Source organism: Microcaecilia unicolor, chromosome 2, assembly GCF_901765095.1.
Source record: "Microcaecilia unicolor chromosome 2, aMicUni1.1, whole genome shotgun sequence".
NCBI lineage: Eukaryota > Metazoa > Chordata > Amphibia > Gymnophiona > Siphonopidae > Microcaecilia > Microcaecilia unicolor.
Genome location: NC_044032.1, coordinates 314,609,000 through 314,628,291, shown reverse-complemented (window position 1 = coordinate 314,628,291; position 19,292 = coordinate 314,609,000). Strand labels below are relative to the sequence as shown.

Below are 19,292 nucleotides of genomic sequence, written 5' to 3'. Positions count from 1 at the left end.
TAATTACGATTAAGCATGTAATTAAAATCATCAAATGTGATTACATTTTTTAATTGTTGCCCGCCCCTATTAACTGAAATAACATTATATCTAGCCAAGGGAACTGAGGTTATACTTTTACAGTTTGATATATTGGCAGCGTTTGATGCCATTGATCATGATTTACTACTATTTAGACTAAGTGAAATGGGTATTGGTGAAACAGTTTTGAAATAGTTCTCAACATTTTTGAGTGCTAGATGATAACAGTTTGTTGAAGAATGGGAAAACATCTAGGAGATCCGGCAGTGGAGTCTCTCAGGGATCTCCTCTGTTGCCATATCTTTATAATGGGTGGGGGGGGGGGCTTATTTGCAATCACTGAATATATTTTCCTTGTCATATGCTGACGACATTTTTGTTCTATGCCCGGTTCAGAAAACTTTGGAATATATTTTCTTGTTGAAACAATATATAAAATTATTAGAGGACTGGACATCTGCAATTTCCAAAAGATTAAGTTGGTATGGTTTGGAGATTACCAAAATGTTTTAATAAATCTCTCTCTGGATATATCCTTAAAGATAGATTCTAAATCCAAAGTCTTGGGTATAATCCTAGACTCTAGACATACTTATGAATTCCAGATTAATGCCCTTGTGAGGAAGTTCTTTTATCACTTACATAAACTTTATGTGATTAGATCATCTTTAAGCTTATCTTGAATTATTGCACAGGCAATTTTAACTCCTTTACTTTAATAAACAACAAATGCATTGTCTTCAATTAATGCAATATATGGCTGCTTGCTTGATATATGGTTTAGAAAAATTTAGTGAAATCAGCCCTTTATTGGAAAAATTGCATTGGATAAAAGTGGAATCCCGCATTCATTTTAAGAGAGCCTGTCAAGTATATAAATGTGTCTGTGGTATGAATACAATTATAGTAGAGCAATTAATACCTCCTTTAGGTATGAGAACAGTTGAGAAATGTAAAAATTGTGAGACTTGACAAAGGAAATGAAATTGAAATCTATTTGGGAACGCTCTTTTTCATTTTAGGGGCCTAAAGTATGGAATAGAATACAATTATCTATAAGATTGGTATCCAACTATATCCTTTTTTGTAAAGTTTTAAAATCCTATTTGTTTACTTTGTAGAATTAGGTCTGAAGTCATATTAAGATATGAATTACAAATTATATCTATATAAAATATCTAATCTTATTGTAAACTTCTTTGAGAAATATATGAAAGCAGTATAGAAGAATCATAATAGAATAGAATATTTTTAATGTCTTCAATTAAATCTGTCCATTTCCTCTTTCCAGACTAACCCACAGTACCTCTTCCTTACCCTGTAGATTCTGCAATTGTGTGGCTTTAATACAGTGATTGTCAACCTTTTTCATCTCGTGACACACTTACAAGGTGCAAACATTATCAAGGGCACACCACTAGAATCTAACCCATACCCACCCGCCTGTCTCCACTAAGATCCAATCCATCCCCATCCATACCTGTAACCTTCAGAAGTAGTTATTTCATTTAAATATGCTACTGTAATACATTACAGCACCAATATACCTGCTACTGGGAACAGGGCCGCCGAGAGACTGGGCCAGGGCAAGACCCCCCCCCCCCCCCCCCCCCCCCCCCGCCAAGGTCGTCGTCGTCGCTGCTGCTCCCCTCCATCCACCACCGGATCTTGCCGGGTATTTGTGACCTGGATTGTGCACTGTTAGAAACAGGATACTGGGCTCGATGGACCTTTGGTCTTTCCCAGTATGGCAATACTTATTTACTTATGTAATAGCTACCACAGGTACATTTAGGGGCCCTTTTACAAACGCGCGGGAGGGCTAACGTGTGGGGAGTGTGTGCTCAATCGGCACTACCTCCGGAGTAGCGGGTATGCCCGGTGGTAATTCCAAATTTGGTGTGCGCCAAATTCCACAGTAGAAAATAATTTTCTATTTTCTACCGTGGGGGGGGGGGGGGGGGGGAGATTCCCAGTGGTAACTGGCAGTTGCACCCAAGTTAGCACACACTGCATGGTTACCGCATGGTAAGGGCTCAGGCTTTGTAAAAGGACCCCTTAGATCTTGGATGTGGCAGATAGGCTAGGTAAATCTATTTTTGCTAAGTACTCCCTGATTTCTTGTTGTGATCATTGTTGCTCAGAGGAGTATAACATGGCAAAGAAATGTCAAAAGATTACTGCCATTTTCTCAATTTTTGTAGTCAGCTGCCCAGTCTGCCCCCTTAGACTCAAGATAGCCATGGTGTTATTTGAGCCAACATCTGCCCAGCCTTGTTTCTGTATTTATAAAAATGGTATTTATGGTACAATATTGTATTGGGAGCCGTTCATGTATGAGCTTATTAAGGGCCCCTGGTACAGCAACATAATGAGATGAATTGGCAGGTATAGAGGAGGAAACTAAATTCCCCTAGCGTATCTCCACCTTCTTGGTGGCATTTTCCTCCCTACTCCCTGCTGTGTGAACTAAATTCTTCATACAGATTCATAATAGGGACTCCAAATGTACCATTTCCATAGCCAGCTATTTTTTCTGTGAAGTCACAGTACTACCTTGACTGCCTTCCAAAATAGAATGGGTTCTACCTTGTGAGCAGCATTATGAGTGCAATACTCATTCCTCTTGTAAACAAGGCCTTTATTTTAGAAGTTCTATTCGTGTTTTGTATGTCTGAAAACAGCATTTGGGCATCCATGTTGCATGGACATCCAAATTCTGATTTTATAAAGCCAGGATATGGATGACTAAAACTGCAGTATGTCTTTAAGGCAGGGGGTCATGGTCTGGGTGTATTTGGGCAGTCTAGGGTGGATCCAAAATATGGACAACCAACTCTGATTGGGGAAGGGGCATCTGTGTCGAAAAAGATGTATGTTGTTAATTAGACTTCTTAGTAGACCTCCATGTAAAGTTGAGGAATAGCCTAATGTTAGTGCAGGGGGCTGGTTCAAATTCCACTTCAGTTTGTGATTTTTTTTTTTTTTAATTCTGAGCCCTCCAGGTACAGAAGAAACCTACTGTACCCGAGTATACACTGCATCAATAGCCTCCAGGCTTGCAGTGGTATACAATACTGAATGGTGTAGAACGAGTAGAAGTAAATCAATATTTTTACTTGTTCCAAAAATACAAAGACTAGGGATCACTCAAGGAAGTTACATGGAAATACTTTTAAAACAAATAGGAGGAAATATGTTTCACTCAACTCTTTGCCGGAGGAGGTGGTAACAGCAGTTAGTGTATCTGGATTTAAAAAAGGTTTGGACAAATTCCTGGAGAAAAAGTCCATAGTCTGCTATTGAGACAGACATGGGAAGCAACTGCTTGCCCTGGGATTTGTAGTATGGAGTGTTGCTACAATTTGGGTTTCTGCCAGGTACTTGTGACCTGGCTTGGCCACTGTTTGGAAAACAGGATACTGGGCTAGATACTACTACTACTACTTAACATTTCTAAAGCGCTACTATGGTTACACAGCGCTGTACAATTTAACATAGAAGGACAGTCCCTGCTCAAGGAGCGTACAATCTAAAGGACAAATGTACAGTCACTCAAGTAGGGGCAGTCAAATTGGGGCAGTCTAGATTTCCTGAAAGGTATAAAGGTTAGGTGCCGAAGGCAACATTGAAGAGGTGGGCTTTGAGCAACGATTTGAAGATGGGTAGGGAGGGGGTTGGCGTAAGGGCTCAGGAAGTTTATTCCAAGCATAGGGTGAGGCGAGGCAGAATGGGCGGAGCCTGGAGTTGGCGGTGGTGGAGAAGGGTACTGAAAGGAGGGATTTGTCCTGTGAGCAGGGGTTTTGGGCGGGAACGTAAGGGGAGATGAGGGTAGAGAGGTAATGAGGGGCTGCAGACTGAGTGCATTTGTAGGTAAGAAGGAGAAGCTTGAACTGTATGCGGTATCTAATCAGAAACCAGTGAAGTGACCTGAGGAGAGGGGTGATATGAGTATACCGGTTCAGACGGAATATAAGACGTGAAGCAGAGTTCTGAACGGATTGAAGGGGGGATAGATGGTTAAGTGGGAGGCCAGTGAGGAGTAGGTTCAGTAGTCAAGGCGAGAGGTAATGAGAGCATGGATAAGAGTTCAGGTGGTGTGCTCAGAGAGGAAAGGGCAAATTTTGCTGATGTTAAAGAGAAAGAAGCGACAGGTCTTGGCTGTCTGCTGGATATGCGCAGAGAAGGAGAGGGAGGAGTCGAAGATGACTCCAAGGTTGCGGGCGGATGAAACGGGGAGGATGAGGGTGTTATCAACTGAGATCGAGAGTGGAGGAAGAGGAGAAGTGGGTTTTGGTGGAAAGACGATAAGCTCGGTCTTGTCCATGTTCAGTTTCAGGTGGAGGTTGGACATCCATGCAGCAATGTTGGATAAGCAGGCTGATACCTTGGCCTGGGTCTCTGTAGTGATGTCTGGTGTGGAGAGATACAGCTGGGTGTCATCAGCATAAAGATGATACTGGAAACCATGACATGAGATCAGTGAGCCCAGGGAAGAGGTGTAGATTGAAAAAAGAAGGGGACCAAGGACAGATCCCTGGGGAACTCCAACAGAAAGCGGGATGGGGGTGGAGGAAGATCCATGAGAGTGAAGGTGCGGTGGGAGAGATAGGAGGAGAACCAGGAGAGGACAGAGCCCTGGAACCCAAATGAGGACAATGTGGCAAGAAGTAAATCATGATTGACAGTGTCAAAAGCAGCGGATACATCGAGGAGGATGAGGATGGAGTAGTGGCCTCTGGATTTGGCAAGGAACAGGTCATTACAGACTTTAGAGAGTGCTGTTTGTCGAGTGTAGAGGGCGAAAACCGGATTGAAGCGGATCGAGGATGGCCTGAGAGGAGAGAAAATCAAGGCAGCAGCTGTGAACGGCGCACTCAAGTATTTTGGAGAGGAAGGGTAGGAGGGAGATGGGGCAGTAGTTGGAGGGATAGGTACGGTCAAGTGATGTTTTTTTGAGGAGAGGTGTGACTACGACGTGCTTGAAGGTGTCAGGGACAGTTGCAGTGGAGAGAGAGAGGTTGAGGATATGACAGATGAGGGGGTGACAGTATGAGAGATGGTGTTCAGTAAGTTGGTGGGGATGGGATCAGAGGAACAAGTGGTGCATTTCGAGGAGTAAAGAAGGCGGGCGGTTTCCTCCTCGGTGATACCAGGAAAGGAGAAGAAAGAGGCCAGGGTTGGTTGGTTGAAGGGTGAAGAGGAGGTGGTGGCTTGGTAGTGAACTCAAGGTTGATCTTTTGCACCTTGTCGCGGAAGTAGTCAGCCAGTGATTGAGGAGAGAGTGATGGGGGGGGGGGGGGGAGGGGAAGGCACTTTGAGGAGGGAGTTAAGGGTGGCGAAGAGACGACGAGGGTTGGAGCTGAGAGAATTGGTCAATTGGGTGTAGTAGTCCAGTTTGGCAAGGAATAGGGAGGACTGGAAGGAGGATAGCATGAATTTGTAATGAAGGAAATCTGAATGGGTGCGAGATTTCCTCCAGAGGCGTTCCGCAGATCGGGCGCAGGAGCGAAGGTAACGGATGCAAGGGGTCAGCCAGGGCTGGGGCTTAGTACGCATTGTGGGATGGGAGATGGATGGTGCGAGGGTGTCCAGAGCAAAGGAGAGAGTGGCATTGTAAGCGGAGACAGCCTTGTTGACAGACTCGGAGGACATGATGGATGGGAGGAGATTAGAAATACTAGAGGATAAGGTGGGAGGGTCAATAGCCTGGAGATTCCTGGAAGTAGTGGTTAATGTTGGGCGGGGCTGAGGGGGGGTGAAGAAGTGTGAAGATGATCAGGTGATGATCAGAGAGAGGAAGAGCTGAGGCGTGGAAATTGAAGGGTGATCCGGAAGAGGAGAGGACGAGGTCAAGACAATGGCCATTTTGGTGAGTAGGGGTGGTGGAGCACAGCTGGAGGTTGAAGGAGGATGTTAGAGTGAGGAACTGAGAAGCGTGAGAGTCGGATGGGTCATCAGCGTGTATGTTAAAGTCTCTGAGAATGAGGGACGGAGATGAGGGATAAAGAAAAACAGAAAGCCAGGCATCGAAGTCAGTGAGGAAGGAAGAGAGGGATTTATCAGGGGGGCGGTAAATGACTGCCACTCTGAGTGGCAACGGGTAGAATAGACGGATGGAGTGGGCTTAAAAGGATGAGATGCAGTGAGATTGCGGTAGGAGGAAGGGTTGGAAACTACAGGAGGGCGAGAGTAGTAACCCGACGCCTCCACCGCGGCCAACTGGGCGGGGAGTGTGGGAGAAGAGAGAACCTCCGTGGCATAGGGCCGCGACTGAGGCAGAGTCATCAGGGGAGAGCCAGGTTTCAGTTAGGGCGAGCAGTTGAAGGGAACGAGAGATGAAGAGATCGTGGGTGAAGGGAAGTTTGTTGCAGACCGAGCGGGCATCCACAGGGCACAAGAGAAGGGGAGGGAAGAGGGGGGGAGGAGGGGAATAGAGATGAGATTGGAGACATCCCGGAATCGTTTGCATGGATAGGACGAGGACAGGTGGGGGGGACCTGGATTGGGATTGATGTCTCCCGCGGATAGCAGGAGGAGGAGCAAGAGAGTGCGGAGGAGGGTGGGGGAGGTAGGGCGACGAAGGCGACGAAGACAAGATGCACTTAGGAGGAATGGGGATTGGTTAATGGCAGGAAGGAAGTGTTGAAGGTTGAGAGCTAGGAAGGAGGAGGGGGATAAGAGAGATGGTGAGATGGTGAGGGACGGGGGTGAATAGGGTATTGCAGTGGTGAGCAGGATGGGAGAGGACATGGGTGGGCAGTGAGTTTTAGCGGTAGACAGTGGTAGGGGGAGGGGAAAAAGATTAGGAAGGGACAGGACAAGAGAATGTGTACAGGGGCCATAAGTAGTGACTGAGGTGTTACGGGTGTATATGTAGTGGTTGAGGTGTTAAGCAAATAGATGGACCATTGGTCTGACCCAGTATGGCTGCTCTTATGTTCTTACCTTAATTTTTGGTGATCATTCAGTTTTCTTTCTCGGGTATATGTCTTTCTCCGAGGACAAGCAGGCTGCTTGTTCTCACTGATGGGTTGACGTCCTCGGCAGCCCCCTCCATCGGAAAGTTTACTAGCAAAGGCCTTTGCTAGTCCTCGCGCGCCCATGCGCACCGCGCATGCGCGGCCGTCTTCCCGCCCGAAACCGGCTCGAGCCGGCCAGTCTTCTTTCGTCCGCGCTCGGTACGGTCGTGTTACGCCGTTCGTGCCCCAGAGAGTCGACCTCGCGCGTCCTTTTCGACGTGTTTTTTTTTTTGCAGTTTTTCCTTGAAAAAGTTCGGGAAGCGCTCCGGTAGTGTTCCGGAAGACCCTTTCGGGTTTTCTGCCCTTCCCGTATTTCTCAGTTTTTGCCCCGTAAGTTTTCTTTCGTTGTCGGGGTAGGCCTCTTTTGGCCTCGGTCGAGATTTTTCTCCCTCTAAATTTTGGTGCTTCAATTTTCGCCATTTCGGCTTTTGATTTCGCCGGCGTGATTTTTCCGCCCATGACATCGAAGCCTTCCAGCGGCTTCAAGAAGTGCACCCAGTGCGCCCGGGTAATCTCGCTCACTGATAGGCACTCTGCGTGTCTTCAGTGTCTAGGGGCCCAGCACCGCCCTCAGAACTGCAGTCTGTGTTCCCTGTTACAAAGGCGGACTCAGGTAGCGAGATTAGCCCAGTGGAATGTTTTGTTCTCGGGCTCTTCGTCGGCATCGGCACCGGAGGCATCGAGTGCATCGACGTCGTCAGCGTCCGGACCATCTTCCTTGGCTGCCGCTTCATCGACTGCATCGAGGCATCGAACCTCTGCATCGGCGCCGAGGCATCGGGCGACTGCATCGACATCGGTGGTACCGAGACTTCGTCTGCTGATGTCGTCGGACGGAGGTGCATCGTCAGGAGTGCAGGTGAGGGCTGTCCATTCCCCTGCTGGTGGCGGTGAGCCTTCGGGTGGGTCTCCTCCTACCCTGAGGGCTCCTGCGGTACAGCCCCCCCGGGATCGACCTTCTTCGGTCTCGGCCCCGAGGAAGCGACGGATGGATTCTACGTCCTCCTCGTCGGTGCCGGGGAGCTCCGGTGACATGCTTCGGAAGAAGTCGAAGAAGCATCGACACCGGTCTCCTCCCCATGTCGGTACCGAGAGCTCTGGGTCGCCGAGGGATTCGGCACCCAGCAGGCATCGGCACCGAGAGGACCGCTCACCCTCTGTTCAGGAGGTGTCGATGCGCTCCACTCTGGACAGCCCGGAACAGCCTCCTCGCCCGGAACAGGTTCTGACGTCGACGCCTGCATCGACCTCTCAGCCTTTCTCTGCAGCCGCTCTAAACGAGAGCCTCCGGGCCGTTCTCCCAGAGATTCTGGGAGAGCTGTTGCGCCCTACCCCTCCGGTACCGGCGGTGCTTGCGCCACCGGTACCGTCGAGCGTGGCGCCGGCTGGCCCATCGCCCGGGTTGAGGTCCCCGACGTCGGTACCGCGTGCGGTGCCGACAGCGGCCACCTCCCAGGAAGGCTCCCCGACTACGTCGGCGGAGGGAGCTTCGCCGATGCGGGCGAGGGAGTCTACCTCTCGACGCCCCCACCGTGGACGGGGTTCCACCGAGTCGAGTAGGGCGAGGTTGCAGACGCAGGTTCGTGAACTTGTGTCTGACACCGAGGGTGAGGCCTCGTGGGAGGAAGAGGAGGACCCCAGATATTTCTCTGACGAGGAGTCTGAGGGTCTTCCTTCTGATCCCACTCCCTCTCCTGAGAGACAGCTTTCTCCTCCCGAGAGTCTGTCTTTTGCTTGCTTTGTCCGGGAGATGTCTACGGCCATCCCCTTCCCGGTGGTTGTGGAGGACGAGCCCAGGGCTGAAATGTTTGAGCTCCTGGACTATCCTTCTCCACCTAAGGAAGCGTCCACTGTTCCCTTGCACCATGTCCTAAAAAAGACATTGATTGCGAACTGGACCAAGCCACTAAGTAATCCCCACATTCCCAAGAAGATTGAGTCCCAGTACCGGATCCATGGGGACCCAGAGCTGATGCGCACTCAGTTGCCTCATGACTCTGGAGTTGTGGATCTGGCCCTAAAGAAGGCTAAGAGTTCTAGGGAGCATGCTTCGGCGCCCCCGGGCAAAGACCCTAGAACCTTAGACTCCTTTGGGAGGAAGGCCTACCATTCTTCTATGCTCGTGGCCAAGATCCAGTCTTACCAGCTCTACACGAGCATACACATGCGGAACAATGTGCGGCAGTTGGCGGGCTTGGTTGATGCTCTTCCCCCTGAGCAAGCCAAGCCTTTTCAGGAGGTGGTCAGGCAGCTGAAGGCATGCAGAAAATTCCTGGCCAGAGGAGTTTGACACTTTTGATGTTGCGTCCAGGGCCGCTGCTCAAGGTGTGGTGATGCGCAGGCTCTCATGGCTGCGTGCCGCCGACCTGGAGAATAGACTCCAGCAGCGGATTGCGGACTCGCCTTGCCGTGCGGACAACATTTTTGGAGAAAAAGTCGAGCAGGTGGTAGAGTCTCTCCACCAGCGGGACACCGCATTCGACAAGTTCTCCCGCCGGCAGCCTTCAGCCTCTACCTCTACAGGTAGACGATTTTTCGGGGGAAGGAAGACTGGTCCCTATGCTTCTGGTAAGCGTAGGTACAATCCTCCTTCCCGACAGCCTGCGGCCCAGGCTAAGCCCCAGCGCGCTCGCTCTCGTCAGCAGCGTGCGCCTCAGCAAGGCCCCGCGGCTCCCCAGCAAAAGCAAGGGGCGAGCTTTTGACTGGCTCCAGCAGAGCGTAGCCGACATCCAAGTGTCAGTGCCGGGCGACCTGCCGGTCGGGGGGAGGTTGAAAGCTTTTCACCAAAGGTGGCCTCTCATAACCTCCGATCAGTGGGTTCTCCAAATAGTCCGGCAGGGATACACCCTCAATTTGGCCTCAAAACCTCCAAATTGTCCACCGGGAGCTCAGTCTTACAGCTTCCAGCACAAGCAGGTACTTGCAGAGGAACTCTCCGCCCTTCTCAGCGCCAATGCGGTCGAGCCCGTGCCATCCGGGCAAGAAGGGCTGGGATTCTATTCCAGGTACTTCCTTGTGGAAAAGAAAACAGGGGGGATGCGTCCCATCCTAGACCTAAGGGCCCTGAACAAATATCTCGTAAAAGAAAAGTTCAGGATGCTTTCCCTGGGCACCCTTCTCCCCATGATTCAGCAAAACGATTGGCTATGCTCTCTGGACTTGAAGGATGCCTACACACACATCCCGATACTGCCAGCTCACAGACAGTATCTGCGATTTCAGTTGGGCACACGCCACTTCCAGTACTGTGTGCTACCCTTTGGGCTCGCCTCTGCGCCCAGGGTGTTCACAAAGTGCCTAGCTGTGGTAGCAGCGGCACTTCGCAGGCTGGGGGTGCACGTGTTCCCATATCTCGACGATTGGCTGGTGAAGAACACATCCGAGGCAGGAGCCCTGCAGTCCATGCAGATGACTATTCGCCTCCTGGAGCTACTGGGGTTTGTGATAAATTACCCAAAGTCCCATCTTCTCCCAGTGCAGAAACTCGAATTCATAGGAGCCCTGCTGGATTCTCGGACAGCTCGCGCCTATCTTCCAGAGGCGAGAGCCAACAACTTGTTGTCCCTCGTCTCGCGGGTGCGTGCGTCCCAGCAGATCACAGCTCGGCAGATGTTGAGATTGCTGGGCCACATGGCCTCCACAGTTCATGTGACTCCCATGGCCCGCCTCCACATGAGATCTTGCCAATGGACCCTAGCCTCCCAGTGGTATCAGGCCGCTGGGGGTCTAGAGGACGTGATCCACTTGTCCACGAGTTTTCTCAAATCCCTGTATTGGTGGACGGTTTGCTCCAATTTGACTCTGGGACGTCCCTTCCAAATTCCTCAGCCACAAAAAGTGCTGACCACGGATGCGTCTCTCCTGGGATGGGGAGCTCATGTCGATGGACTTCACACCCAAGGAAGTTGGTCCCTCCAAGAACGCGATCTACAGATCAATCTTCTGGAGTTGCGAGCGATCTGGAACGCTCTGAAGGCTTTCAGAGATCGGCTGTCCCACCAAATTATCCAAATTCAGACAGACAACCAGGTTGCCATGTACTATGTCAACAAGCAGGGGGGCACCGGATCTCGCCCCCTGTGTCAGGAAGCCGTCAGCATATGGCTCTGGGCCCGCCGTCTCGGCATGGTGCTCCAAGCCACATATCTGGCAGGCGTAAACAACAGTCTGGCCGACAGACTGAGCCGGATTATGCAACCTCACGAGTGGTCGCTCAACTCCAGAGTGGTGCGCCAGATCTTCCAAGCGTGGGGCACCCCCTTGGTGGATCTCTTCGCATCTCGAGTGAACCACAAAGTCCCTCAGTTCTGTTCCAGGCTTCAGGCCCCCGGCAGACTAGCATCGGATGCCTTCCTCCTGGATTGGGGGGAGGGCCTGCTGTATGCTTATCCTCCCATCCCTCTGGTGGGGAAGACTTTGTTGAAACTCAAGCAAGACCGAGGCACCATGATTCTGATTGCTCCTTTTTGGCCGCGTCAGATCTGGTTCCCCCTTCTTCTGGAGTTATCCTCCGAAGAACCGTGGAGATTGGAGTGTTTTCCGACCCTCATCACACAGGACGAGGGGGCGCTTCTGCATCCCAACCTCCAGTCTCTGGCTCTCACGGCCTGGATGTTGAGGGCGTAGACTTTGCCTCTTTGGGTCTGTCAGAGGGTGTCTCCCGCATCTTGCTTGCTTCCAGGAAAGACTCCACTAAGAGAAGTTACTTCTTCCATTGGAGGAGGTTTGCCGTCTGGTGTGACAGCAAGGCCCTAGATCCTCGCTCTTGTCCTACGCAGACCCTGCTTGAATACCTTCTGCACTTGTCTGAGTCTGGTCTCAAGACCAACTCTGTAAGAGTTCACCTTAGCGCAATCAGTGCATACCATTACCATGTGGAAGGTAAGCCGATCTCAGGACAGCCTTTAGTTGTTCGCTTCATGAGAGGTTTGCTTTTGTCAAAGCCCCCTGTCAAGCCTCCTACAGTGTCATGGGATCTCAATGTCGTTCTCACCCAGCTGATGAAACCTCCTTTTGAGCCACTGAATTCCTGCCATCTGAAGTACTTGACCTGGAAGGTCATTTTCTTGGTGGCAGTTACTTCAGCTCGTAGAGTCAGTGAGCTTCAGGCCCTGGTAGCCCAGGCCCCTTACACCAAATTTCATCATAACAGAGTAGTCCTCCGCACTCACCCTAAGTTCTTGCCAAAGGTCGTGTCGGAGTTCCATCTGAACCAGTCAATTGTCTTGCCAACATTCTTTCCCCGTCCTCATTCCTGCCCTGCTGAACGTCAGCTGCACACATTGGACTGCAAGAGAGCATTGGCCTTCTATCTGGAGCGGACACAGCCCCACAGACAGTCCGCCCAATTGTTTGTTTCTTTTGATCCCAATAGGAGGGGAGTGGCTGTAGGGAAACGCACCATATCCAATTGGCTAGCAGATTGCATTTCCTTCACTTACGCCCAGGCGGGGCTGGCTCTTGAGGGTCGTGTCACGGCTCATAATGTTAGAGCCATGGCTGCGTCGGTAGCCCACTTGAAGTCAGCCTCCATTGAAGAAATTTGCAAAGCTGCGACGTGGTCATCTGTCCACACATTCACATCTCATTACTGCCTGCAGCAGGATACCCGACGCGACAGTCGGTTCGGGCAGTCAGTTGTTCAGAACCTGTTTGGGCTTTAGGATCCAACTCCACCCCCCGAGGGCCCTGTTTGTTCTGTTCCAGGCTGCACTCTCAGTTAGTTGGTAAATTTTTTAGGTCAATCTCATTAATGTCCTCGCCGTTGCGAGGCCCAATTGACCATGGTTGTTTTTTTGAGTGAGCCTGGGGGCTAGGGATACCCCATCAGTGAGAACAAGCAGCCTGCTTGTCCTCGGAGAAAGCGAATGCTACATACCTGTAGAAGGTATTCTCCGAGGACAGCAGGCTGATTGTTCTCACAAACCCGCCCGCCTCCCCTTTGGAGTTGAGTCTTCCCTTGAAGTGTATTGTCTTGCTACATACTGGACTGGCCGGCTCGAGCCGGTTTCGGGCGGGAAGACGGCCGCGCATGCGCGGTGCGCATGGGCGCGCGAGGACTAGCAAAGGCCTTTGCTAGTAAACTTTCCGATGGAGGGGGCTGCCGAGGACGTCAACCCATCAGTGAGAACAATCAGCCTGCTGTCCTCGGAGAATACCTTCTACAGGTATGTAGCATTCGCTTTAATCTTTGGAGAAATAAAAGAATAGCTTCACACTGGGGCTAACCTGGAATGTTTTCTTCTTTTGATCTAGGTAACCATGATGCTGACACATTCTACAACATCTCCATTTGCCCCCTTTGAGGCAGTACTTGGGCGAATGCTTTTTGGCTTGGAACAGGCTTCTGAAAATATAAAGAGTGACACTTGTACATCCTCAAATGGCACAGGCCAAGCTTCCAAACCTCTGATACATGAATGTAATGACTCTCCTGCCACTTCAGATGCTATTGAGAGAGAAAGCAGCACAGTCACAAGGGAAAGACAAACTAAAAAGGCAGATTGAACTCCAGTGACCACCTTGCAGCAGTTATATCGAGAAAATATATAGATACATTTATATACAAATACATTTTTAATTACTGTTGAGTGCTAAAATATTTTTGTTTTCAAATAATATATATAAAAACAACAGTTGGGTAGAGAAGAAATCTTCATTAAGCATTGCCCATGGAAGAGACCTTACTAGTCCCAAAACTTGCATTTTAAAACATAGGCTATGTTAGTGAAGGTATCAATTCTACCAACTCAAATATATTTTTTGATGATGGTACATCTAACATGATGTAAAATGAAGGTAAAATCGGAGAAAATGTGAAAAGACAATGAAGACAGGATTTAAATGGTATACTTCCATCTGGTTAATAATAATACACTATAGTTGTATTTTGGCTTGTTCCAAGTGTTGGTTCTGTTGCCATTATGTTCCTGTATCCATTAGTGGCTTTCTTCTTTTTATTCACCTGCCTTGGATGACTTAACTGGGTGATATGTCCCCTACCAGGTAAATATGTGAAGAAGTCTCCTCCAAGACTTATTCAGGGGCCCTTTTACTAAAGGCTTGGTGTGTGGCAATCCGGAACTACCGCCGAGCCATTTCTGGCGCTACAAAAATATTTTCTATTTTTGTAGTGTTGGTGCCTTACCCAGCAGTACACTGCCTGGTTAGCATGGGAGCCCTTACTGCCACTTCAATAGGTGGCAGTAAGTGCCCCCCCCCCCCCCCTGAAATGGCCGTGTGGTAAGTGGCCATTTCTTTTTAAAAAAAGAGGGGTAGCCTTTTACCCACTGCAGTAAAAGTGGGCCTCAGCACATGTCAAAAATACGCTAAGCTTAGTAAAAGGATCCCTCAATGCTTATGCCGTTTTCATTTAGGAACTGATAGGAGCTGATCTTGTAAACACAATTCTTCTTTTACCTCAGCATTTGAGTGCATTGTTTCTATAAAGTGCCAAAACACCGTAAGCTAGGAGAATCCATTGTGGGTTTTTGACCCACATCATGTACCGTTCTAGTTGAATCATAGGGCTGGCCCATTCATTAGTGTAAGCAATTAAAAGAAACACTTTTCCTCTCCAATGATGATTCTAGAGCTAGTCATATTTTGCCTATACTGTACAAAAGAAAGCCTCAAAATTATTTTAAGTAAGTTTTAATGGACTGTATATATGTATCTATTTTGTGATTAGTTCATCATTTTAAATATATTTAATATGTGTGTATATACGTATGCAGCAGACACCCTACACAGTGATATTGTATTGTGAAGCTCAATATATATTTGCTTTATTAGAGCTGAATTAGTACCAGAGCTGACAACAAACACACCATTAGATTACTGTATATATTTTAGGGTGAGATTTATTCCTCCCAGTGCAGCGAATCTGCCACTGCTCTCTAGGGATAAAGGAATCCCATCCAAGGCTGCAAGTTATTCTATACTGACTCCTTTACCTGTTAGAGTGCTAGACTAAACCCAACTAATTAGGGAGCTAGATAAAGGGTCATGCCACTAGCCAGAGATGAACAAATCACCACAGGCTGCTTCTGGTATATTTACCTCATTTATTTGAACTCCTTAATTACCAGAGCTGTGCACTAGCTCAGAAGTAACCAAGAACACAGACCAAATATAATTAGAAGTGTAAGAAGGTATCTTTTATTTCCTATCTACCAAGTATAATTACCCATTGCTCTGTAAGTACAATTTACAGAACACCATATGTGATGAGAAATACAACTCAATTGGTTATGGGAATATAGTTTTCTGGGCCTGAGTCTTTAATGTTATATTTCACTACTCAAAGCCAATTAGTAAATATAGAAGACTCAATGCTACCTGTGAGAAAGCAATTGGATTACTTTGCCAATTCAAATACTGGTCATTGGTTTCTCGCAGGAAAGAGCAGCTTAGCTGTCTCTCTAGCTTGAAGTAGGAAGTACACTCATTTTTATAGGTCCACTCAAGATACGAGTAATATGACAGTAAGCACACCTGATTGGATCTATGTTAATGTCATGGTTAACACTGATTGGCTATGGTAATGAGTGTTTACTGGAAAAGCTAGCAAAAGACCACCCCTTACTGGAAGACTAAGTCATGTTCTTGCAAGACCCCTCATTTCTACATTTTTGACCATATCGTCCTCAAAACATTTTCTGTGACACCTGGTCATCTTCCCATGAAGCCATCTTTGTTGTTTTTCAAGACCATCTGTTATCACCATATTGCTACATCTTCCTGAGGAGCCATTTTGTACTGTTTTTCACTAACACATCTGTGGCCACCATGTTGCCAAATAATGTTACCCTGTCAGACCCCCACCCTTGCGGTTTTCTGTTTGTTCTGCAGTGTCCCAATAGCTTGTGCCTTTGAGCAACAGTGAAGTTCAAGTCAGAGACACCGGCCTGTTAAGTTTGTATCTCATTTTAAATCCTGAACCAAGATCAGGCCTAGGACCCAATAACGATATTAATCATATCCCCACTTGAAGGTCTGTGTAAACACGACCTTCACCAAATATGGTTAAGGCTATTGCTCCTTGCTAGCGAACTAGTCCTGCACCTAAGTGTTCGCTATCGCCTCAAAATATTGAGCTAACTCTTTATTGTGATAAGCTCAACAAACATATGATTAGTACTCTGATTGCAGGCTGTCTTAGGTTGCAGGTATCCAGAATCCCTAACCAGGTTGGGATTCTCGGGCCTTACTTTTACCCGTCATGGCCAACCAATCATGAGCACTAAGAAGCGGATAGCAAATGTGAGAGGCACTAGTAAGGGGAATCTTTGTGTTTAACATTGCCAATGGTGTAATTAAAAATAAGCTGAAGCAACCATTAGGGTTTGCATCATAGGGCAGAATGGTAGCAACAAGTTATATGAGTAATTCCCATATATCTTTATAATTATGAAACTCCAAAGGAAGAGAACCTAAGAAAAAATTATACTAAGAAGGGTCATACTATGGTGGAAAATACTAAGGTAAGTTTCACTATAGCTAAATAATTGTATGGCTGAATGATATCTAACCAGGGGTTTAAAGGTCTATAGCATCTAAAACATATTGCCTTTACACATACATTGTACTATCTTGGTCAGTATTAAGGTTTGGTGTTATCCTTGTATAAGTGATAGGAAAATAAAATTAGAACCTTCCCAGTGTAAACAGAATTGATGCTAAACTAAAAATAAAACAAAATATGAGTCCATAATGTCCATAAATAGCAACTGTGAATATCAAATTATTTATCTCCTCATTTGCTTGGCTGTATAATGCTGGAGGTTCTGGTTCTGAGATGTCCACAGTTGTGATTCTGAGTCCTGTACTTGGCTGTAGTAGAGGTCACAGCTTCAACTTTATATGGGTATACTTCCTATGGGATAGGTCTCCTATTTTCAAGGACTTCGGGTTTGCAGAATCATCAGCACCCAAAATCTGTATCTTTATGTTATATCCCCCACTTCTGGCTTGTGAAATCTGATTGAAGCAAGACAGATATGTTATTTCTAATTATAAATGGCCCTAGAACACTAGGGCTGAGAGAGCAGAGGTTACAAAAGAAAAGGTCACAGTTAAAGTAGAAAGCTAAGGTGCGACGTGGATACATCCAAACCCGCGTGGAGCTACCCGAATCACCAAAGCACGGGACCGAAGCAAACCCAAAGCGGAAGAGTCGCATGAACCACCTACCTCGTACCTACCTAGGGCCCGATTGAACTGATTCCCCCGCCAACCCAACACCACAATTCCAAGCCTGGACACTGATGGAATACTCAGATGCTGTCGGATCAATAAGGGACTGTTCTTTTGAACTAGCGATAGCCCTTATCATATCTCGGCATCTGGCATACTTTTTTTTTGTAAGTAAACAATGCTTTTAAGATGAAAATGAATAAGGAGAAAACACAATGCCTAATCCTCTCATCCCAATACTCTATACTTCTCCCAACTACCCTGATTACCCCTGATGTCTCAATCCCCATATCCGACAATCTAAAAATCCTAGGAGTAACATTAGACAATCACCTAACTCTGGAAACTCACGCAAAAGCCATGACGAAGAAGATGTTCAACATGATGTGGGTGCTGAAATGAGTAAAACCATATCTCCCCCTAAAAACTTTCCGCAACTTGGTACAATCCACTGTACTTACCCACGCTGACTACTGCAACAGCACTTTCATTGGCTGTAAGGCCCAAATCCTGAAAAAACTCCAGACCGCCCAGAACATGGCAACCAGACTCATTTTTGGTAAATAACGATTTGAAAGCGCAACACCTCTTCGTGAAAAACTCCATTGGCTCCCTGTCAACAAACGAATAAACTTCAAAGTCCAATCGCTGATTCACAAGATTATCTACGGAGAATCTCCAAGCTACATGACCAACTTGATTGACCTACCAGCTAGAAACGGATCAAAATCCTCTCGAACATATCTCAATCTACACCTTCCCAACTGCAAGGTCTCAAGTACAAAACGTACTACGCATCCAACTTCTCCGTTATAGGCAGCCAACTCTGGAATACCTTACCAAGACCCATTCGAACAGTTAGCGACCATCTACCCTTCCGCAAGTTGCTAAAAATTTACCTCTTCAAGCAAGCCTACCCAAATGACCAGACTTAACCTATGAACCCACTCTACACCACTCCTACCTCTACATCCCCTGCCCATTTCACCTATCTCAGGGGTGGGTGGCTCCGGGCCAAGACTATCAACACAAAGAAAAGACAAAACACAACAAACCCAAATACCAAGCGGACAGACAACTGATAAAAATCAACACATCCTCATGCCCAACTGAACCATACCAAACAGTCCAACTGGGCTACATAAATGCCAGATCAGTAGTCAACAAAACAACAACAATAACAGACTGGATCACATCAGACAAACTCGATCTCCTCTTCATAAGTGAAACCTGGATTCATGACCAGAAAGACCCCATACTTATAGATCTATGCCCCCCAGGCTACAGAATTACCCACTGGACAAGGAACGGAAAAAGAGGAGGAGGAATAGCTATAATCTACAAATCCCAGTTCACTATCGCAACCACAGCCGAATCCATTCTTCCCCAACTTGAAATTGCCTCAGAATTAACCACCAAACCCTACAGGAACACCTTAACGCAGTCCTACTCTATAGACCACCAGGTAACTGGCAGGATTGCCAAACACACTTTATGGATTTGAAAGTGAACACATGTGTGTCTTACTCCAACCTTCTTATAGTAGGAGATATCAACTTACACCTCGAAGATCTCAACTCATTAAACACGCGCGACTTCCTTCAACTATGGGACCTTCACTGGCCAAACATGCAGCCAACCCACATCAAAGAACACACACTAGACATTATTGCACACACATTCTCCCCTGACTCAAACCTTGTATCAACAGATACAGAATGGACAGCCACACCTTGGTCCGACCACTACAAAGCAAATCTATCCCTTTAATGGCGAATGAAAGTCTCACACCACAAACAAGAATGAACAACATATACCACGGGAAGTAAAATAGATCCATTAACATTCTGGGAACAATTCTACAATAATGAATGGACTGCACTAACAGATTCAAACCAATTTCTACAAGAGTGGGACAATAGATGTAGAAGCATACTGGACAATATAGCACCATTCCAAACCAGAACTTCACATAGAAAGAACTCAATACCATGGTTCAATGAAGAATTGAAAATACTAAAATCACAAGTTAGAAGGCTAGAACGAGCATGG

At 47.4% G+C, this 19,292-nt stretch overlaps 1 protein-coding gene across 1 annotated transcript in view; it reads left to right on the top strand.

Annotated features, from left to right (window-relative positions):
* TMEM38B (transmembrane protein 38B) overlaps positions 1-14,277 on the top strand; it is a 469,261-nt gene extending 454,984 nt beyond the window's left edge. Inside the window, exon 6 of the mRNA XM_030194322.1 lies at positions 13,299-14,277. Within this exon, the coding sequence (XP_030050182.1) occupies positions 13,299-13,550 (252 nt within the window). The 3' untranslated portion in view covers positions 13,551-14,277. The remainder of the gene's footprint in view (positions 1-13,298) is intronic.
* The last annotated feature ends 5,015 nt before the right edge of the window (positions 14,278-19,292 follow it).